A 21,520-nucleotide genomic window follows, 5' to 3' on the forward strand; every position below is an offset into this window, starting at 1 on the left:
GGCAGGGTGGATTCCAATTTGTGGTCGTCGTGTTCTCGTAGCTGCACGACAGCCACTGTGTCCGGAACTGCTTCGTTGTTAGTCCATGCAACGCGTGTCGTATTTCACCTTTTCAACGTAGTATTAACGTGGTATCAACGTAGCTGGAAATCACAAGCTTACCGAGGCTGCTCTACTTTGTTGGAGAAATAGTCGCAGACTTATGCAAGACAGAAACTCCGGTAGCTCCACGCTAACTGGACGACGAGAGCCTGAACTAAGCCGTACTCGCCGACTAGTTGCTTGGGGCTAGAATCTAATTCTTGCATCGGGTATGACCAATGCAGATCCTTGAAATCTCACCATGCATGGCTCTATGGTCTCTTGCGGCTCAACACGCTCAGCAGGGCGGGTCGCATCAGGGTTGGGTTTCCGCACTTCTGCGCGACTTGCAGCGCTGTGAGCTTCTCGTCAGTCACAGCACGCACGTCGGCCCCGTGCTCCAGCAGCAGTACTGCCATGCGCTCGTCGGAAAACATGGCGCATACATGCAGCGGCGTGTATCCACCCTGTTCTTTGGCATGTATATTGGCGCCGCTTTGTAAGAGAAATAGCACCATTAGTGGGTGGTTCATGCGGACCGCCTCATGCAGCGCAGTCGTTTGCCTCTCATTAAGTGAGGGGCAATTGACGTCAACACAATATTGCTTCAGTAGCAGCTCACATATGGCTGCCTTGTTGTGTATCGCTGCGAATTGAAGAGCAGTGGTCCCATTTGAGCCTTGTATCAGTGCTTCGGGGCAGTGGCCGACAAGAACGTTGACGATCGCGATCTGGTCGTTTTCTATTGCATGCTCAACTGCGGTGCAGCGTCCAATCTGCAGTTTAGTGTTGGCATTGCTCTTTAGCAGGACCCCCACAGCCTGCAAGTCACCGTGCCGTATTGCTATGGCGAGCACCCACGCTCTGAGTAATGGGCTTGGGGTCAGTACCGCAAACTCTAGTGCATCTTCCATTAGCAGCTTCTTGTGCTCTTTCAACAGATGACCGTCTGGAATTGTAAGCAGTCCTCCCCGGACCGCAAAGTTTGTGTCAAAAGCCTTGGCTGCTGTGAGTAGCGTCCTCAGGAGCTCAGTATGCGTCTCTCGGGATGTGGCCACAATTCCGAGTGGGGTTCCATTCCCAGGCCCAGCATCGAGGATCGGATTGGCACCGGCTTGAAGAAGCACCTCTACACAGTCAAGCTCGGACTGGAGAGCTGCAACGTACAGCGCAGTGGCTCCAGATGGGGCGCGAGCTTCCCGGTCGACTCCCTTGCTGATCAAGAGCTCCAAGGTGTCGGCCCAACCGCGGACTGCCGCACTGACTATACAAGGGAGTCTATCTGAATTCGAGGGAACATGGCGACTATCGACAAGGTCGAATACTTCCCTGTCCACAATGACACTTGCGGCAAGCTCACGCGCAATGGCGCCGTGCTCTTGGTCCAGAGCGCCACGAAAGGAAGTGGCGAGAGAATGTCTTAGGCTCTCGGCTCCAGCCGCTTCTGTACCAATGCGCCGCTGCTGATGATACTCGGCAGTCGCATGGTGAAGCAGTACCTGCACTGTCGCAAGATGGCCTCTGACACTGGCAACTATCAACGGATGCTCTAGGATTTTGTTCATCTCCCATGGAAGTTTCTTGCTCGATTCCAGAACGAAATCCAGCACACGATCGCTTCCACGATCGGCAGCGCCATACAGGCATGACAGTCTATCTGGGAACCAGGGCAGGTTGTATGCCAGTCGTCTTCGGAAAGGGTAGTCCTTGTTGTGCTCCATGGCCCATTTCATGTCGATGCTGTCCGCATGTTCATGGCTGTATTGATAGAGGCGCGGCTCCAAGACGCTGAACAGCCAGCTGTTGCACCTGCTTAGCCTGCTCAGTGTGGCCAAGTCGTCAACATGGTCAAAAATCTCGAGCAGCAATTCGTCTGGCAGGTGAGCGAGGCTCATGGCGAAAACACGGCCGCATCTCACGGCCCGCGCGGTCGGAGAGGACTATCTAGGAGGCCACAAGTCCTACTCGGGCCTGGCGATGGTTGGGGATTGAAAACACCCGTTGGTTGCACACGGCGATGTCCAGCGATGTAGGAGCGGGGTTTCGTGATGATTCAGCTAGAGGCGCACGCCACTTCTAGATGTTCAGCCACCATCAGCCACTGAATCTGCGATACGGAGACACATCATCTGATGCAGGTTTCAGTGGCTTGTCCAGCGGACCTGAAAAATTCCAGGGGCAGCCACAGCGCTATATGCGCCAAAACGCGCCAAAACGGGAGCGCCGTGGCCCATATGCCGGCCCCATTAGCGGGATCCTGATTTTTCCCTCCTGGACAAGGGATCGTCATGCACACCACCTGGACAGCTGGCTTTCATCACTTGACGACGGCCACCATCTAATCACCCCCGAAGTACCATTGGCATCCCGGGCCACCCGCCACTCCCCCCTGTTACGGTCCTTTGCCTGCTCTCTTCAATTCGTCCTGGCCGAATGCCTCCCCGTTCCCGACCATCACGCGCTCCGTTGACTGGCTCAACGGCGTCCCTCCGACGCAGCCGCTAAGCCGCCTTGCGGCCCGACACGAAGCTCGCGACGCTGCGTGCTCCTATACAAAGTCAAAATGGTCTCTGCCACGGCGATGCACGCCTCCGGGGCCGCGCCGGATGACATTGCGGCCGCGCGATTCTCGGACGAGGTGATGGAGCTGGAAGAGCCTTCGGCGGCCACCAACGTCGCGACGGTGCCCGCTGCTGCCGCCGCATTGTCGCGTTCCGTTTCCAAGAAGAGCCTGCTCGCCAACATTGGCCTCGGGGGCTATGCGCGACGGACGCTAGGCATCTGCCTGCTGATTGTCGTCGTCTTTCTCTGGACGCTGTCCAATTTCCTAGCGAGTGTACGCGGCCCTCCCATCCCCGGCTCGGACCGCATTTGCTAACTTGACACTGCAGTTCATCTTCTCCGACCACACCTACGATAAACCCTTTTTCCTCGTCTACGTCAACACATCGATGTTTGCCATATCCTTGATACCCATGTTTACGCGCTACATGATGAGAAATGGAATCAGCGGCCTGCGCAGCGACCTCGTCCAGCTGTGGCACCAGCGCAGCAACCGTGGCGCGCACTTCAGCAAGATAAAAGACGAGGAGGAGCAAGACGCAGTCGACGGCGAGCATCTGCTGGCCAGCCAAGCCGAAGACACCGCCGTTCCGGAGCCGGTCTCCAGGGACACGACGCCCGACAAGATGTCCTTTGCCGACACGGCCTATCTCAGTCTTGAGTTTTGCATGCTGTGGTTTCTGGCCAACTACTTTGCGTCGGCGTGTCTCGAGTACACCAGCGTGGCCAGCGTCACCATTCTCACCTCGACATCTAGTATATGGACGCTCGTATTCTGCGCGCTTTTCAAGGTGGAGTCGTTTTCGCTGCGTAAGCTCTTTGGTGTCTTGGCGTCGCTCATTGGCATCGTCCTGATTTCGACGGTGGATCTTACCGGCAACAGCGACGAGCACCGGGGATCCTTTCCGCACAAGACTACCGGTCAGATTGCGATTGGTGATTCCATGGCGCTCATCAGCGCCGTTGTCTACGGCATGTACGTGACGGTGATGAAGAGAAGAGTCGGGGACGAAGACAAGGTCGATATGAGACTATTCTTTGGCCTCGTCGGCGTCTTCAATCTTCTGTTCTTGTGGCCGTTGTTTTTTGTTTTTCACTGGACTGGCATCGAGCCTGTAAGCTGCACATTTTACGCCGCGACAACCTACGCCCACTGCTGACACTGCATAGTTCCAACTACCACCTACTGGCAAAATTTGGGCCATCATTCTGGTAAGTCTTTGTATATCACTGTAGCCTTGCCAAGCTAACCCAACTGCAGGCCAACTCACTTGCGTCGTTTGTCAGCGATATTTTCTGGGCATTCGCCATGCTCCTGACAACGCCTCTCGTCGTCACTGTAGGCTTATCGCTGACTATTCCCCTATCGCTTATCGGCGAAATGATTCAGTACGGCCAGTACTCCAGCTTCGTGTATTGGATCGGCGCGGCTGTTGTGTTCTTGTCGTTTGTGTTTGTCAGCAACGAGAGCCAAGGAGAGGAGAAGGAGGAGCAAGAGATGCGGTAATCGTACATACGGAATTGGATTCTGGACTGAATTTCTACTCGATCGAACGAATCATAGACGGTGGGTGTATTCCTAGTTATAACTTGGTGTACGCGGCCTGCATGCCAACCTGACCAAGTCGGTTGTTTGCATGAGAGAGCGGGCATCTCACAGTGCTAGGCTCGCACTATCTTTATTTTGCATTAATGGCATTGTACTCTTGCTATATAATCAGACCAACCTCATTTCTTGGTCAAGTCTGGAAGGAAGACTCCCTGATCCGTTTCACATCTTGGTCAACGAGAGACAGAGGCTCGTGGCTGAATAGGTCGCAAATAAGTGAGTACTCTATGCAAGGCGGTGGAGCAACCTCCTGAAAGTAAGTCTATAATTCTATATGCAATATGCGATGATGCCTCTGAAAGCAAGAGCACCCGCAGAACATGCTGCACCATGCGGCCCAAATATTTTAATGTCCGGCTCTTGACGCCTTTTCTTGTTCCTTTTCCATCCTCCACTTCCCCGCATACCGATACTGGATAAACGGCCCAACCAACGCCAGCAGCTGCACGGCCACGCAAACGGTAAACGTCCACCCCACGCCGATGCCGCGAATCATGGGCATGACGAAGCTCGTGCCGCCCGCCGCGCACAGGCAGCGCGCCAGGTTGAGGCTGGCGGTCGCCGCGGCGCTGCGGTCGGGGAACACGTCGATGAGGTAGGTCGAGATGGCCGACTGCGTCGAGATGGCGGCCCAGCCGGTGACAAAGGTCGAGATGATGGGGATGGCAATGGGCACGCTGTGCGGGTACTGGATGGTCCAGCCAAAGAGCAGGATTGACAGACACTGCATGAGGGAGAAGAATGGGATGAGCCGCAGGCGGGCCTTTTCAATCGGAAAGCTGGTTTCGTCGTCGTTGGCAGAGTCGGATGTGGTGGTTGGCAGTTTGGCTTTGACGCGGCGATAGTCGGCGTCGAGGATCTTGCCGGTTACGAGCGTGCCGACGACGCAGCCGACGCCATTGGCGATAAAGGTCAGGCCAATCTGAAGCTCGCTCAGGCCGTAGCGGTCCTTGAAGAGCGACGACATGGCTGTTATGCTCATCTGCCACACCGTGTAGTAAATGGCCAGAAACACGACAATCGGCGTCGCAAATTTACTTCCCAGAATGCGCAGCGGACCGAGCACGTCAATCTTCTTCTGCGGCGGCAGCACCGGCGGCGGCGCGCCGCGATCCCACTCGACCCGTGTCGTCTTTTGGTACACCCCCAGCGGAAACCGCGCCAGCCAATTGCCTTGGGGCGCGCAGCTCGCATTCGCCACCAGCGACCGCAGCGTCTCGGGCAGGACCGCGGCCAGCAGCAGCAGGAACACGCCGCTGTAGATGGTCAGGAACCAGAAGATGGCGCGCCAGCCGAGCGTGCCCGCAATGGCGCCGCCGATGATGGGCCCGACAGCGACGGGCACCAGCAGGCCGGCCTGGAAGACGCCCATGTAGCCGCCGCGCTCGGCGCGCGTGGTGACGTCGCCGAGGACGCCGGCGCCAATGGCAATGGTGCTCGCGCTGCCGGCGCTCTGCAGGCAGCGCAGCACGACGAGCGTGGCGTAGTTGCGCGTGAGGGCGAGGCCGACGCAGGCGCCGAGGAAGACGACAAAGGTGCACAGGTAGGCCACGCGCCGCCCGCGGACGTCGGACACGGGGCCCCAGACGCTGGGTGCCAGGCCCTGGAAGATGAGGTACGAGGTGACGGTCAGCGTGACGAGCTCGACCGAGACGTGCAGGTCGGCGGCGATGGTGGGCAGCGCCGGAAAGTAAATGTTGGAGGCGAAGCCGGAGACTGAGGTGGGTGGTGGGCTGGTTAGTTACGAATGACGGACGGGGAGAGTAGCGAGGGGAGAGACGGACAGGTGGCGGCGACGGAAACGATGCAGACAATTAACCACTTTTGCCTCGTATCGAATATTGTGTATGGTGCTTCGGCGACGTCGGGCGCGGGCCTTGATGCTTCGAGAGTGTTGTCATTACGCTCGTCTTGTCCAGTAGACGCCATCTTTCCCGAGGGTGCATCTACCATGAGAGCGGAGATGCAAGTAATGAGCGTTGAAGTGTGTGATTGTGATTACGAGAGTCGATTAGAGTTTATGAGACTTGGAGTTTTAAAATTGATTGGCCCATTTTTGCTTTGATGAGCTCGAGACGGGTTGCCTTTATAAAGAGAAAAAAGGCAGACGTTGCGAGGAGGATGAAAGTCGTTCTTCGCCGCCGCGTCGGGACTGAGCTTGTCAGGTCCGGTGCCGGGAGGTGTCTCAACTCCGCTCAACTCCGGGGGCCCCGCCCAGGTTATGCTACCGTACAAGAGCCGTGTAAGTCCGTTCACCCGGATGAAATTAACGTGATTTAACCTTGTATTCAACTTAATTCCAGTCACTAAACCCGAAACCTCACATTAGACTGAAGCATTTCAGGAGAGCAATAAGTATATTTTTCTTTTTCGTAAATTATAGAAGGCTCGTAATAACCGTCCCTGCCAGCTTGCGTCATTCTGCCTGGGGCATCAGCAAGTGGCATCTCACTTTCCACATTACCTCGAACCACTTTAGCTTTTTTCTTTCCTCATGGCCGAGAACATGATGTGGCTGAGACGATGACGGCAGCCGTTTAGTTGGTGCAGTTGCCCCTGTCGGCGAATTTCCCGCGCAGGTCCTTGGCCGGGCCGCTCATGTTGTGGCCCTGGAACCAGCCGTTGAGGGTGTCATGGAGCCAGCTGAGGTTGGGCGGGCTCTGGTCGCGCCTGAGCGCGTTCTGGACCTTTCCCTCGTCGCTGCAGGGATACTCGGCCGTGAAGCCCTTGTTGCGGTTGAGCCCGGAGCCGGCGATGAACCAGCTGTCCCACTTGCCCAGGGCCACGAGGATGTTGCCGTTGCTGCCGTCGAGCCACTGGCGGAGGTTGCGCGCGGCGCACTGGCCGTTGATCTCGAGCGGGTACTGGCACTTGCCATTGTTGCTGCTGCCCTTGGGGCAGTTTCTGTTGACGCACCGCGTCAGCCCGTACCCGCGGTGCAGGGAGTCGCAGTCCGACTCCTGGAGGGCGAGGGCGGCGAGGATGACCGGGTTGATGTTGTACTCTCGGCCGGGGAGCACCAGGTTCGGCCTGTAGTCGTAGCAGCGCTTGCCGACGCCCTTCCAGAAGTCGTCGAGGCTGATGGTCACGACCGACGAGACGTTGAGATACGGCGGCTGCCAACCCTCGTCGGTCTCCAGGCCCGTGTTGAACCACGCCTCGGAGCCGTTGGGGCCGCAGGCCTGCTCGCCGCCCCGGGTGGTGTTGCAGGCGCCTTGGGCCTGTGGGTTGGTGGCCTTGGGCTCGCTGACATTGAACTTGGGCCGGCGCGCCGCGTGGGCCATGCCGACGGCCATCAAGGCGGTGCTGATGTACGTAACAAGATGCATGATTCTTTGGGTGAGTGTGTGTTGTTGGTGGTGAGCTCAGGAATCGTGCCTCGCTGGGCGATTGGGTGGTTCTTATAGTACGAGGACTCGCTTCCAAACAAAGCCACATTTTCCTGAAAAATATAGTACCGCTTCTATAAGGTTTTAAGAGGCTCGAAGGTCCATCGAAGAAGATTCATTGGCGGAAGCCCGGGGCGTTCTTTCAAAAAACTGGGGGTAAATCACGATCAACCACTACACGCGCGCGCCACACCGGATCTTTTTGTACTGCACCAGGCACCTCTCCGACCGTTTTTTTTTTCTCTTTTCTTTTATCCTGGTCATTGTTTCGCGTATAGTTCTTTCATGCTTTCTACATTCTTTCATGTAAAATCACAAGTCTTGTTGTCACCCTGGTACTGGCACGTGGTCCTCGGCAAGCCTCTTCATCATTCTGGTCAGCAGCGGGGGAACCAAATCTCCCACAAAATCATGATTGACGCCACGATGGTCGTCATTGGGGGTCATGTACCATCACAAACGAACGAGGCTTGCCGTCCGGATGGTGGCTGGCTTGGGTCTGCAATCGAGACTTGGGGAGCAGGAGCGGGGGCGTCAAGGGATCCGTGGGGCTGGCTTTACTGCCGACGATGCCGAGTTCCGGTCTTGGTTCATGTCCCCTAGCTAATATAGCGCGGCTAGAAGCTGCTAATCGCTTAGTTGGCTATATTACGCCTAGTTTAGGGTAGTAGTAGCTCACACGGGCTCGCTAAGAGCGTGGAGAGGTTGGAAAGCTACAAAGTCTGTGATGGTGCTGAAAGAGATGGTGTTTTGGTGTGAAATGGGGCCTGTTCGGAGCTTTGGCCTGTAACTGTAGGTACATTGGTCTAGTGACTGCGGAAAAGATTTGAGCCAGTGTTTGAAGGATATATTTTGGGCTTGGTATAGTGTAGCTTTCGACAGCGATACCTGCAGGGCACAAGACGCCGTCGGGAACTCTGCTTCCGCTAATGGTGGCCATGTATCCAACTAGTGAAGCATGTCAGACGCCGATCCAAAAAAGTGTGTGGGCAACAGAAATGAACGATTAGACCCAGTAGAATGCCCCATGGCTGGGGTGAGGTTAGCCACGAAACTTTGAAAATGAGCAGATCTGAATATCGGACCTTGAGCGGGAACGATACCGAAGGTTTGGGTCTTGGATGAACCGGGCTTTTTTTCCTTTTCTTATTTTTCCCCTCTTGAAAGCATCCTAATACCCTGATCTTGTAAGCACGCCATGCAGGGGCACGCTTTTGTGAGGGCTCACTCGGAAAAAAGATTTCTGTGCGGCTCGTCATGTCGGCCACTCAATGTCACTACCTAAACTCTCTGGTTTCGTCCCAGAGCTGGCCCAAAATTAACTACGTAGTATACCAGTAATGAAGTTTGGGAAACTGACAGAAGAGTCTTGTTATGATTTTTCTCTTCCTTCATTCTCCAGTGCTTGAGCTGCATCGGATCCGGACTTAGACACAAGCCACAGCATCCTGCATGCTTCTTATCGAGGCACTTAATCAAAACGCCATCCAATGTATGTCTCACGGCCACTGTCACCACCACCACGGCTCAAGGCCAGTAAATCTCGCCGAATAGCATGAGCCAATCTCCCATATCAGGCTACACTTTATCCTCTGAAGAAAAAAAAAAAAAAAAGGTAATGCCCTTGAGGCGGGTATACACAAGCTACCCGCTTGTATGCCAGTGTGGTGCGCTTACCCTAGTCATCGCATTGCTCGCATTTGACGCCATCGGGAGACGCACTGCGGCCCGCTCGCCGGTCACATCCTCAGCCTCAGTCTCAGCCTGGCTCAGCTGTTTCACCGCGGCCCGTCGTCGCTCGATTTCATCATCCATCTCTCTTTTTACATCAATCTCATCATTTTTTCAACCAAATGCCCAGGACCTAGATATATACAAATCGACCAACCAAGTTCCGAGGTTCAAAAGCGGGCATTATTCGTCTCAGGGGACCAGCGCGACGCGCAAAACATGGCCAACAGGGATGACGACGACGAGACCGCGGCTCGTCTCCTCGCGCCCGACGACGAGACTGACCACATCCTCCTCCGCGGCTCCTCGGAGGACCTCGCCCCAGACCATCATGACTTCCCAGGTACAGCAACATCGTCCCAGCCGCGGCGGCGTCTGCTGCTCCGCGCCTCGCGGTGGCAGGTCCGCTCCCCGCGCACCATCATCCTATTCGTCGCCTTTGCCAAGTTCTGCATCGTCTGCAGCGGCCTGATGCTCATGGTCCCGCTCTTCCGGCTCATCGAGGACGCCATCTGCCACGGCGTCTTTGACGACACCACACCGGATCTCCTCGACGAGATGAAGTGCAAAGACGACGAGGTGCAGCGGCGCCTCGCCACGTTTCTCGGCTGGTCCGGTCTCGTAGGTTCCATCGTCAGTATGTTTTCTTCGCTCTATTTCTTTTATAAAGTCTTTCTTGTTTCTCCCTGTTGGCTAAATTCAGATGGGGGAAAAAACAGCCTTGATTACTTCATTCCCATTCGGCGCCATGTCGGATCGCTTCGGCCGTAAACCGACCGCTTTGCTGGCCTACCTTGGCGTCTTCATCTCCTTCCTCTTCACGCCGCTGATGCTGGGCCCGCCGATGAAGCAACACATCCGCAACAACCCGTATCTGCTCCTTGGGGGGAGCCTGTTCCAGCTCTTCGGCGGCGGGGTCCCGGTGCTGCTGCACACGCTGTATGCCATGGCCGCCGACGTCAGTTCCGAGGAGAACAAGTAAGTGTTTTCTTCTTCTGTTCAACCACGAAAGGCACCTCGCCGTTTACTGACGTTTGACCTTGAAACCCAGGTCATCCAACTTTTTATACGTGAGCCTTGGATCTGCCACCGGTGGCCTTCTCGGCCCTCTCATCGCTGGCCTCCTCATGACCCAGTTCGGGCCCTGGGTGCCCATCTGGATCGTCATCCTCATCTCGCCCTTGCTCATCTGCATCCTGCTCCTCCTCCCCGAGACCCTCGCCGTCCACGTCACACCTTCCTCCACCACGGCCTCTGTCCGCTTCTCCGCGCTCCTGGCCAAGGGCCTCGACGACCTCCGCGCGTCGCTCGCCATGCTCCGCAACAACCGCAACGTGCCCGTCGTGCTCGTCACCTTTCTCTTCCAGAACGCGCGCATGACGGCCTACTCGTCCACGCTCGTCCAGTACGTCTCCAAGAACTACGGCTGGAGCCTGGGCCAGACGTCCATTCTGCTCTCCCCCCTCGGCGTCCTCTCCCTCGTCGTCCTCGGCGGCCTGCCGCGCGTCGCCGCCCGCCTCACCTCGGCCCGCTACGGCTACTCCGTCTTTGGCAAGGACATGCTCCTCACGCGCGCGTCGACGGCGGTCCTCATCGTCGGCGCCGCCATCCAGGGCCTCAGCTCCAACGTCGTCGTCTTCATCCTCGGGCTCGTCGTCGCGACGCTCAGCGCCGCGGACAGCCCGCTGGCCAGGGCCACCATCTCGCACTACGTGCACGCCTCGTTCACGTCGCGCCTGTATGCGCTCATCGGCATGGTCGAGGTGCTGGGTTCCTTTATCGGCGGGCCCGCCCTGGCGTACTTGTTCAACGTCGGCCTGGAGAAGAAGGGCCTGTACACGGGCCTGCCGTACTTTTACATTGCGCTGCTGTCCTCGATTGGGCTGGCGGCGCTCATGTTTGTGACGCCGCCGCCGCGAAAGGCCACGTCGGGCGACGCAACGCCAAGCTCTGCAGACGACCTTTGCGAAGAAGGCGCTATTCAACTTTAGTATATATAATTTCATATTAGCATCATGGGAGTCATGTGGGAATCATATGAATACCGGCGTTTGATTCATGGTAGACTGAAGTCTCAACTGTCAATAAAAGGTGTGGTTTATTACAACACGTAATCGCTATGCTATGCATACTATTATACAATATGTTCGTGGTGCTTTATATTCGTCGCGTGCTCTGCTCAACACAGCATGTAGGACAAGTCTGGAAGGCTTCTCAGAGCCTCCTCTATCGCGGCCTTTTCGCCTACTGTACATGTATCCTCAAAGGACACCCTTTCGCCCAAAGGCAATTTCGCTTCCTCTGCAGAGGGCGCCGCCGAGCTGATCGGCGAATCGGCCACGGGAGTCCATGCGCTCTCCACCGACAGCCTATTATTCGTGGTCGGCGTAGACACCACAGGTGTCCAAACTCTCTCCATGGACATTCTGTTGTTATTTATCGAAGTGCGCGGCGGCTCCGGGACTGGAGTGCTGACCATGGTCGGCGTGCCCACAGCAGACTGTGTCCGTCCATTCTCCACCGATACGCGCACCGGCTCCAGGGCCGGCGAGTTCATCGTCGGCGTCCATATTGGCGACGGAGCTGCGGCCTTCATGCCAGAGGTGAGGATTGGCGCTGGTGGGTTCGCGCGCACAAGCTTGGGCGCAGGAGGCTCGAAAAAGTCAACACCGCTGAAATCCGCTTCAAAGGACTCCTGTACCAGTTTTGGCTTTACTTCCGCTGGCGCGGACAAGGGAGCAAATGCCGCGCTCGAATTGACGACAGGTGACGAAACCATTTCGCCCCAGTCGTCCTCCTCCTCCTCTTCGGCTGCTTTTGCTGGTTCGGGCTCTGCTATTGCAGGCTCGCTGCTACTCTCTGCCACCGTAGCATCAGCAGTAGCTGGCAACGGTGGAGGCGGCATAAGATCCGCCAAGCTCTTTCGCTCTTGCTCTGTGCCTTTGTCATCATCATCCCACGGAGACCGTGGCATTTCAGCCGGCGAGTCCGGCGGCGGTCGCAGCGCCGACCCCGCCCTCTCCTTGATCTGCGCCGCAAATCTCGGTGACTGCACAACGGCGGATGGCGTCGACGGCATGCTTGCGTTCGCGCCCCATCCGCCGCCAAACTCCTCCATCGTCGGCGTCTGTGGCGGGAGATCCGCCTGCGGCAGACTGCGATTCCTCGCGTGCCCACCACCACTGCTGGCACCGCCCTTTTGTACGCGCTGCCGCAACAGCTCGCTGATTTCAATCTGCGGCTCGCTCGAGTCCCAGTTGAACATGCTGGCGCCCAGGGGACCGGCCTTGCGGCTGCCGAGCACGACGCGGCCGGTGATGGAGTCTTGCTCCATCCAGCGCCGCACAATGTGGAGCGTCTTTGTGCGGACTTCAGACGTAGCCCAGGTGATGCGCTTGTAGTTGTCTTCCTCGCCGCTGTCGTGCTTGCGTGTGGAGCCGAAGCGGGAGATGCGATACCAGGTTCTGCGCTCCGAGGTCGTCGTGTATGAATTGTCAATGATGACATCTGGGACGGGTTCTGGGTTTGTGGTGGATGGTGTAGAGCCGGGGAATAGTGCTTCAAGATTAGAGAGATCAATGGGATGTGGTGGATGGCTGGTATCGGACGTCGTGTTTTTTAGAAGTTGTTGTTCGTCATATGCGGAGCGAGTGGTGGCTTCAGCGTTACTCTTGGTGTCTTGCTTGGCTTCTACCAAAGCTGAGATGGTTTCCTCGTCGATCGCATCGGCACTGAATGCCGGGATGTCTTCAGCCACAGCAAGATCTTTCGTGCCAGGCGCTTCTGTTTTTGTGCTAGCAGAGACGTCTTCGTCTTCCTGGGCAACCTTGGAATCCTTCTCAGTATCAAGAGAGGGATGCTCTTCAATAAGAGAGTCTTGCGTTGTAAGCTCCTCCTGGGACGCCGCTGCAGAGCCGCTGGACCTTGATTCTCGCAAAACAATATCTGGAGGCGGGCATACCGTCTTCTTGGCTATACCATCGTACATGTCGACAAGCTCTTGCACCTTGGATGCCTTTTGCTGTTGAGCTTGCGAGCCCGGCTTTAATTCTTCTGTCGAATCGTTTCGAGGGACTGACTTTGCGACGTCCGCTATCATTTTCGGTTCTTCTAGATGTTCTGGCTCCGTGTCCGGTGTTGGTGACTTTGCATCGTCAGCAATAGCGTCCGAAGGCGCAGCAACATCACCCCGCGGCGCAGTCCATGCATCTTGCTCATCCTCCAGTAACATGGTCGCATTTTTCTTCGTATCGTCCTTGGCAGCTCCAGCCGGTACAGGTTTCGCCTCTTGCTTGGCCTGGTCGCCGAAGCTCACGGCAGAATCGGCGGCACCTCCAATACGATGGTCTTGCTCCGTATCCGGCGAGCCCCACGGCGCAGAGAATTCACCCGCGGGTTCCTTCAACGTAGCCGTGCCTGCATCGTCATTCGGGTTGCCTGCCCAGGCATTGTGCTTGCCGTCGTCCCAGCCGCCCCAGCTCTGGTCGTCGTTCTCATCCTTCGGCGTATGCGTCATGTCGAAACCGTTGACTGTCGCGGCGCCCCATGGTGAATGATCAAAGCCGCCGCCGATACCCAGCCCTCCCTCGGTAGGCGTGATGGTGCCGGTGCCTGGCAGCGGCGTGGCCGCCTTCGGCTTGGTCGGCGCGAGCCCGGGCGACGCGGACGGGGTCTCTACCGCCCACGGCGTGCTCCACGGGTCTTCCATCGGGACGCTTGGTCTCTCATTTCATGTTTCGATTACACAATTTTTATGCGCAGCTGGTCATGCTCGTGTGTTGTCTAGAGTCGTCTCGTGGAATCGTTCATGTCGACCGTTGGGTTCTGTGCTCGCGTGCATTCGTTCAAGGCGCGCTGGTTTGGGCGTTGAGGTCGTAAAAAGGTCGTTGGGCTCTGCGCAGCGGATTTATTGGGACAGTCCAGAGTGCAAATCCGCTTCGCCGTGTCTGCGTTGAAATAAGCAAATGTTGAAAGACAAGTGTCGGTGCTAAAGATGATTCGGTTGGCAGACGCCCCTGCAGACGCCCCACTGCGCCAAGGGACAGGGGCAATCGGGAGGACGTTAAATGCTAGACTGTCCTCTCTTCATGTATATCGAAAAGCCGAGAAGAATTACATTTTGTATAAGAACCTTTTCATAGAATGATTCAGTACTTCTACATGCAAAGGAAATGGGCTACGCGTCTAATGCTTAGCTACCAGCAACCCTCCGTCAGTGCCGGAGCAGTGTTAGTGGCGCGACTGTCCCAGGCCAAATCGACTTTCTGTGGGAGCTCACATTATGTGCCGATATAGCTTCGCCTTTCACGTGTAATTTTTTTTGGTAACTGGGCGACTACTATAGGCAGATTGTGTCAAGTGAATCAATTATCTATTCCGTCGTAATCTCGTGACAGCAAACTAGTCTAACAATATATACAGCGCCCTTGGGGCTCGTAGACGGCATTATGAAAGCAACAAGTCCGGATGCGCCGCGCTAATGCAAATCCCTGGTGTGTGCAGATATATACAGTATTCTTTACTCTTGCAGAGATATCTCGTATCCAGGCTTCAAGTCCCACTCCTTCATTTTGCCGGTGCCTTTCTTCTCGGCAATCAACTCCAGAGTGTTCTTCACCTCTGTGCGAGACACTCTGTCGCGAAATTGCTGGAAAATAAAATCAATGATGCCAACTTTGGAGAGTGCTTTATTTTGCAGAATGGCCTTTTTGACATCGTTCATTAACTCCGTCTTGACCAACTTGACAGGCGCACTGTCGGCACTGCCGCTGTTGAGAGCAGCAAACGCATTGGCAGGTGCTGGCGGAGGCGGCATCTTCTCGGTTGTGGCTGTTGCCGGGGCTGCCTTTGCTGTTGGTTTGGGTTCTGGTTCCCAATACGAGGTTGCAAAGGGGTCGATGCTTGCATTTTTGTAGAAAATGTCTAGTCAAGTTAGCGAAAGCGGCTTGCGGCGCAAGTTCAGTACATACCAAGAATCATTTCCATTTTGTTATTTGTAGCGGCCAGGTCAGATGCTTTTCTGTTTTCGTTTTCAAAACAGACGCCTGTGCTTTCAGGCTCCATGGTGTTTCCAAATGTACGGCGCGTGAGGCCTGCGTCTTCAGAATCGTCCAGGAAACCATCCATGTCATCTTCGTCGTCCATTTCCTCGTCGTCCTCATCGGCGTCCAGGTCTTCGCCTTCTTCTTCCTGCCACTCGGCTTCTGAATCATAATCATAGTCCAGTTGCAGACGTCGGCTGGCAGATTGTCGCGCGACCCTCCTCATATTGCCCTGGCCCAGAGCAAACGGCCTATAGGTAATAGTACCGTAATACGGAGGTCGGACATCTTGCGAAAAGGCAATGACTTTGACAGGAATACCGACTAGCTTCTTTCTGGCAGCTTCAAGAATATTCGGCGATGCAGTAGTGCCTAAGCGTTCCATCTCTCTATACACAGATTCCATAATATGCCGGACGGGATGATGCTGCTTCCCACGAGGTTTGGTAGCGGCGGGCAGTGCAAAGAGAGATACGGGGTCAAATGCGACATCAACCTTGCGCTTTCCTGCAATGCATTCGTCCAATATTTTCGACTTCAACTCGCGAGTTTCCTCATCCATATTGCAGCTGTCGGGAGCCATTCGAGTGTGTTCCTTGAGGAAAAATGTCCCAAACATCTTGTCGTACGGCGTTTCTGTGGCCTTCCCGTCTGGTGTATCAGTTGCGCCCTTTGCTGGGCTCGAGTTGCAAGCCATAGCAGTAGCGACTTTCTTGGGTGTCGAAGGTTGGCGGAAGAAGCTCATCAGTTTGGGCTGAGCGCGAGCCTTCTTTTCCTTTTCTTCTTGGAGCCGTTTCTCCTCGTCCTCCTTTTGCTTTTTCTTTTCCTCGCGCTGCTCAGCCTTCAGTTTTTCCTCTTCTTCCTTCTTCTTGCGCTTGTCGTCCTTCTCCTTTTGGCGAGCTGCCTTTTCCTCTTCTTGCTTGGCCTTCTCGGCGGCTTTCAGGGCGGCTTTTTCATCACGCTCCTTTTTCTTTTGTGTGGCCTCGCGCTCTTTTTGCTCCTTCTTCTCAGCGGCCTCCTTTTCGCGAGCCTCTTTTTCGGCAGGAGTCAGCTTCTTGCGCTTTGCAGGGTTCGACTGTGCCGCGGCGGCGGCCTGCGCAGCACCGGCTTTGGTAGGGGTCGAGGGCGAGGGCGAGTTGCAGGCCGCGGTGCTGCTACCAGCTTCCGTGAGAGCGGGGGAGCCCTGAGGCGAGGAAGCAACTAGGTTCTTCGAGACGGGCGGGAGAACTGCACGATTGTTAGCAGAGTGGTCGGTAGCGTAGCACTATGCTGTCTCACGAGAATCGCCCATTGGCCGCACATCACGCTTGGAGGGCGTCTTTTCGTCCACGGGTGCGTCTTCTCCGCCCTCATCACCGGAAAACTCCTCGTGGCTGCGCTTACGAGCCGGGCTAGGCTCCTGCACGTTGGGTGACATCTCGAACAACGGCATTGAGTATATCAAGCGGCGACTCTAGCCGGGCTAGAATGTACTGGTGAATAGAATCGGAATCTCAGGCTCGAAATTTGAGGTGCGTTTCAATAGTCATGCAAAAGTGAGCGGCGTGAACGCACGTTGCTTCTATGCTCGTTTGCGGTGGACGGCAGATCGACACCACCATCGGCGTGCAAAATGACCAGCGCTACGCGTGAATGAGAGGTGAATTGGGTGACGGAAAAAAGAGCAAGGCTGCGAAGCAAAAGTCACAGCCCGGATTGTAGCGTTTGGTGGAAGCAGGCAGAGTCGTCGTCAGATAGGCGAGGTCACTTTGGCCTTTGGGGAGGAAGGAAGGTGAACGCGTGCCGTTGGCAAGACAGGAAGTAAATGGGCCGCCGACAGCCAGGGTCGCAGCTCGACGCGTCCCCTGCTCGAGACCCATGGCTTGAGACGCGCTGGCAGGTACGTACCGGCCAGTCCATTAAACTGCCCAAAGTGGTTTCCTTAGTCATCCAGCGACTCGAAGTGAAAGTGGGGTCTCTTGAATGTCGGGGAATGGCGGGGCATTTCCCACCAACCTTGGCCACGGATTTTCTCTTTATCCCTCCTTAGCGTATGACTTTGTGGCTCGTTTTTATGTGTTGCGGCAGCTTTGTAGGCAGTAGATAATCAGAAAAAAATCTAGACGAGGTAGCGGCTTGGCATTCGTCACTTGTGGTGTGACGTTGTTGCCGCCAACCCAGCGCTGCATCATGGGCGCACCAGCCCGTCTAGAGATCACATGTGCGCACAAGGGCCCAAAGACGGCCTGCAGCGAGGACAATGCGCTTTTATTGAGATTTGTATCAAGTAAAATTAAAGAGACATGCTGTTCTTTGCAATTGGCAGTCGGTCACGGCGATTGGGGCGCTTGGGCTTGCGGGTCACTACGTCACACGGGCTCAACCCTCGAATACGAGGATAGCCTCGTGAACACGGCTTTTCGAGCGCCCAGCATGACAAAAGACAATACAACCAAGCAAAGCACGCAGTGGCGGCCTCTCAGGGTGGAGGAAGGTGAATGAAGAAGAATAAATCAATTGGCTAATTCGTTTTCGCCTCCGCATTAATTAGCAGGGTCCAGTACCCATTCACCCTTCCTTCGTGCAAGTTTGTAAAAAGCGAAAACAAATGGGGTCATTATGAATTACCCAAGGCAGCGAGCGGTCTCTTTTGTGTCAACAAAAAGTCTCTGTGTGCGTGTGTTCCAATTCCAATGCAAAATGGACGTGTGAAAACAAAACAAAACAAAAAATGATATCATCCGACTCCCCCCATAAAGCAAAGTAAACGCCTTGTCCTGTATGCAAAAGAGCGCGCCTCCCTTTTCCATTGGTATGCGTAAAACGACTGAATGTGACTTTTGTTGCGCTGGTATTATTAACGAAAGACGGTAGTTTCTATAAAACATGTAAAGAAGAAACAGAAGCAGTTGGAAGATTGCTGGTGACCAGTCGCAAACGTAGTAAATGTAGCAAACGTGATGCAGAATTTAATCAGGGTTGGCGATGAAGAGGCGGCCAGAGGTAAGGGTGGATGTTCGCTCGTCGACACTTCCGCGACGCTTGAGCTCCTCGGGGCTCTTGACGCTCTTTTCTCTAGTGAGAGCTGAATGCAGCTTGGAGTTGTGAGCCAGCTTAGGTCCCTGGCCAAGCTCGAGAACATCGTCGCGACGCTCGCTTCCGCCGCTTCGAGAGCTCTGTGCACGTCCGCTCGCCGCATCGTCTGTCGGGCCGGCCGATTCGTCGATGGACTGCTTGTGCTGCTGAGATTTGTGGGCAAGGCTTTCGGTACGCTCAGGGGTGCCGGCAAGGCTCGGGTTGCGCGCGGGGGTGCCGCTTCCTGAAGTCCTGTATTGGGCCTGGCGGCCAGATCCGGTGCTGCTGCGTCCGCTGCTGCTGCCGGCGCGGCGGTGCTGTTGGTCTTTTCGGGAGGCCATCATGGGGCCGGTATCGTCGTCGTCGCTGCCGTCGCCGTCAATCTCCCTAGCGCTGAGGCGGAGCGGCACACCACCGACGCCGACGTGCGTCTCACCGGGGGCATAGCCCACGACCGGAGCCTTGCCGTGTCGAATCTTTCCGGCCACCTTGGCGGAGGCGAGGCCGGTCTGAGTACGGCCTGTGTTGTTGCTGGTGACGACCTCGAGATTCGCACGCATCTTAGCGGCACGCTGCTGGGCGACGACGCGGGGGTCCTCGTACTGGGCGCGCTCGCACCAGACGGTGGCTTTTTGCTTGCGCAGTAGAGCGACATAGCTGCTGCCGCCACCCTGGGTGGTGACGGAGCGACTCGAGGTCGAACGGCGGAGATCACTCGTCGAAGTACGGTAGGCGGCAGGGGGAGGCTGGTGGAAGCTCGAGGATGTGCTAAAGGCCCCGATGGAAGGCGACCGGCGCCATAGCTGGGGGTTGGAGGCCGAGTGCGGCGACGGCTGCTGCGAGTGGTACTGCTGAGCAGAATGCATCTGGTGATGCTGCTGGTGGTGGCCGTGGTGATGGGGGTGCAGCTGCTGCTGGTGATGCAGATGTTGTTGATGCTGTTGATGCGGATGCTGGCTATAGTGCTGCTGCTGTGATGGGTGCTGCTGTTGAGCGTAGTGCTGCTGCTGATACTGGTGGTGTTGCGATTGTTGCGAGGGAAAGACGTTGGAAGAGGTCGTTCGTGTGCGAGAGTGGCCATGGGCTGGATCCATTGGCCCTGTGCGTGTCGGAGCCTCCATCATGCTGAACTGCAGATACCGACGGCTCAGCAAGCTAAGCACCTAGTTGCCGGTAAAGTTCGTTTGCGGGCTGAATTGGAATTTTTTAGAGTTTTCGCCCTCCTTTGTCCAGGCTGACCAGGAGAAGGAGGAGGAGGGGAGGGCCGGGTGGAGGAGGGTGTGATGTATTTTTGAGTTTGGGGGGCAGCGCTACTGTGTCGGGCTAAAACCAAGGCAGAATTGGCAAGCCCAGTGAGCAAGCAGCAGAGGGCCCGAAAGAAAGAGGAGAGCACGTTTTTTACGCCGAGAAAAAAGACGATTAGCGTCGACAGGTAGCTTGTGGTGGTGGCTACATGAAGGCCGGTAAGTAGTAACGAGAGCGAAAGAAGAGAAGAGAATGGCATTGGACGGGGATTGGCCGGAGAGCAATAAAGAGGCTGGCCACCTAAGCCTAGCTCGGTACCTACTGGGGGCCAGCACTAACCAGGACCAGCGCCCTGCCGGATAGCGCTGTGAAGCATGCTGTAGGTACCCAAGCCACTGATGAAGCGAACAGCTCTCACAACGAGACGAGCGGGACAATGTATCTTCTTCTACATCGCATAAGGCCTTGATTTGGTATTGATCCCTTCACAGGCAATGAATCGATAACTGGTGCATCATGATTGTGTACCCATTGTCAGGATTCCGCGGCGCCATGAACGAGGCCCTGCTGCCGCTGGCCAGATAGACACATTTATTGATGCAGGCTGCGGCCAAGAGGGGCGCGCCCCTGCACAAGAAACAGCTAATCCTGGCACAACAACAAGACAAGGCCCTAAAAAGTTGCCCAAAGAGGTTGATCCATCAATACCATCGCATGTTGTGTCTGCATGCTTCAGCTGCGCGCGGCGTTCCACGGCTTTTGGAGGTGGTGATTGGTCCAGGCGGCCGTGGAGAAAGGATTACAGGCTGGACCCGGCTGCTGCTTAGAGCGGGCCTACGGCGGAGTTGAGCGCTGCAAGGTGTCAATGTGTACCTGTACCTACCTACCTGAGTTGCAGCAGTTGCAGCCAGCCAGCGCTGTGGACCATGCTTGCGAATGAGCTGCACCAAAATGATGTATTGGGTACCTAGGTGAAGTACGAGCTGAGCAGCAGCATTGACTGCAGCACGTCAATCAAAAGGGCCATCTCTGTAGAACCTGCAATCTGCAGAGCAACGACATTGTGTTTCGCTGAATCGTCGGAGAGCACCTCAGTTATCTAAGGTAGGCACACCACTGTAGGTACCGGCCTACAGTGGGGTCTATAGCGGGATACCACCAGCGCATCAAGCCACCATGGCGCCTCGTGGCCCGCTGCACTTCCAGCGCTTTCGGGCTGTCTCACCAGCCACACCGGCCCTGTCTCGGTCCCACGGCGCAAAAGGAATTGCAAACGGGCGGCCAATTGTATCCGCGAGACACGTTACCTTGTCTCTGATGAATGCAGATTCGTCCTTTTTTTCTTCTCGACGCTCGTCAACCTGCCTCTTGGCCATCTCTCCGCTGGGTACCAAGCTCATGTGTACCATCGCACGGATAGCACCCCTCTGCCTGCCGTGCGCCCCTCTACAGCGATCGCGGCCGATTGCCATCCCCAACAGGCAGGGAATTGCGAGAATTGCGTCACTTTACCACCGCCTTTCCATTAATGCCTTTGCGGCATGGTTCTCCAGCTTGGATTTTGGAGAGGATCCTGATAAGCGCTTCAAGCACTAAAAACCAATAGTAGCCTCCCCAGGCCCCGCTGCAGGCACCGCCAGAGATCGCAGCCACGGCTGTGCCATCGCCCAATCTTCAACAGCCTGCCAGCCTGCGTGGGCTGACCTTGACAATGCGCGCGCACTCCACTCGCATGATGCGATTTTGACACGCCATTCAGCTACAAATGGCTCGGATAGAGAAAAATAGACGGAACCGTTCCTTTGGTG

At 55.9% G+C, this 21,520-nt stretch overlaps 8 protein-coding genes across 8 annotated transcripts; 2 read left to right on the top strand and 6 right to left on the bottom strand.

The window, feature by feature from the left end:
* Window positions 1-353: 353 nt before the first annotated feature.
* LMH87_002662 (uncharacterized protein) lies at window positions 354-1,976 on the bottom strand (the record flags this gene model as incomplete). The annotated part of the gene is made up of 1 exon (XM_056194155.1): window positions 354-1,976. The coding sequence occupies one exon, from the start codon at window positions 1,974-1,976 to the stop codon at window positions 354-356; it is 1,623 nt and encodes a 540-aa protein (XP_056051122.1).
* Window positions 1,977-2,644: 668 nt separating this feature from the next.
* On the top strand, window positions 2,645-4,150 carry LMH87_002663 (uncharacterized protein; the record flags this gene model as incomplete). The annotated part of the gene is made up of 4 exons (XM_056194157.1): window positions 2,645-2,917; window positions 2,973-3,758; window positions 3,814-3,855; window positions 3,905-4,150. 4 exons carry the CDS (start codon window positions 2,645-2,647, stop codon window positions 4,148-4,150), a joined length of 1,347 nt encoding a protein of 448 aa, XP_056051123.1.
* A 448-nt stretch (window positions 4,151-4,598) lies between these two features.
* LMH87_002664 (uncharacterized protein) lies at window positions 4,599-6,205 on the bottom strand (the record flags this gene model as incomplete). Its single annotated transcript, XM_056194158.1, has 2 exons — window positions 4,599-5,968; window positions 6,037-6,205. 2 exons carry the CDS (start codon window positions 6,203-6,205, stop codon window positions 4,599-4,601), a joined length of 1,539 nt encoding a protein of 512 aa, XP_056051124.1.
* A 584-nt stretch (window positions 6,206-6,789) lies between these two features.
* On the bottom strand, window positions 6,790-7,581 carry LMH87_002665 (uncharacterized protein; the record flags this gene model as incomplete). The annotated part of the gene is made up of 1 exon (XM_056194159.1): window positions 6,790-7,581. The coding sequence occupies one exon, from the start codon at window positions 7,579-7,581 to the stop codon at window positions 6,790-6,792; it is 792 nt and encodes a 263-aa protein (XP_056051125.1).
* Window positions 7,582-9,591: 2,010 nt separating this feature from the next.
* LMH87_002666 (uncharacterized protein) lies at window positions 9,592-11,363 on the top strand (the record flags this gene model as incomplete). Its single annotated transcript, XM_056194160.1, has 3 exons — window positions 9,592-10,009; window positions 10,092-10,350; window positions 10,424-11,363. 3 exons carry the CDS (start codon window positions 9,592-9,594, stop codon window positions 11,361-11,363), a joined length of 1,617 nt encoding a protein of 538 aa, XP_056051126.1.
* Window positions 11,364-11,551: 188 nt separating this feature from the next.
* On the bottom strand, window positions 11,552-14,080 carry LMH87_002667 (uncharacterized protein; the record flags this gene model as incomplete). The annotated part of the gene is made up of 1 exon (XM_056194161.1): window positions 11,552-14,080. The coding sequence occupies one exon, from the start codon at window positions 14,078-14,080 to the stop codon at window positions 11,552-11,554; it is 2,529 nt and encodes an 842-aa protein (XP_056051127.1).
* An 810-nt stretch (window positions 14,081-14,890) lies between these two features.
* On the bottom strand, window positions 14,891-16,845 carry LMH87_002668 (uncharacterized protein; the record flags this gene model as incomplete). Its single annotated transcript, XM_056194162.1, has 3 exons — window positions 14,891-15,294; window positions 15,342-16,640; window positions 16,692-16,845. 3 exons carry the CDS (start codon window positions 16,843-16,845, stop codon window positions 14,891-14,893), a joined length of 1,857 nt encoding a protein of 618 aa, XP_056051128.1.
* A 1,516-nt stretch (window positions 16,846-18,361) lies between these two features.
* LMH87_002669 (uncharacterized protein) lies at window positions 18,362-19,591 on the bottom strand (the record flags this gene model as incomplete). Its single annotated transcript, XM_056194163.1, has 1 exon — window positions 18,362-19,591. One exon carries the CDS (start codon window positions 19,589-19,591, stop codon window positions 18,362-18,364), a length of 1,230 nt encoding a protein of 409 aa, XP_056051129.1.
* Between the last annotated feature and the right edge of the window lie 1,929 nt (window positions 19,592-21,520).

Source organism: Akanthomyces muscarius, chromosome 3 (genome assembly GCF_028009165.1).
Source record: "Akanthomyces muscarius strain Ve6 chromosome 3, whole genome shotgun sequence".
NCBI lineage: Eukaryota > Fungi > Ascomycota > Sordariomycetes > Hypocreales > Cordycipitaceae > Akanthomyces > Akanthomyces muscarius.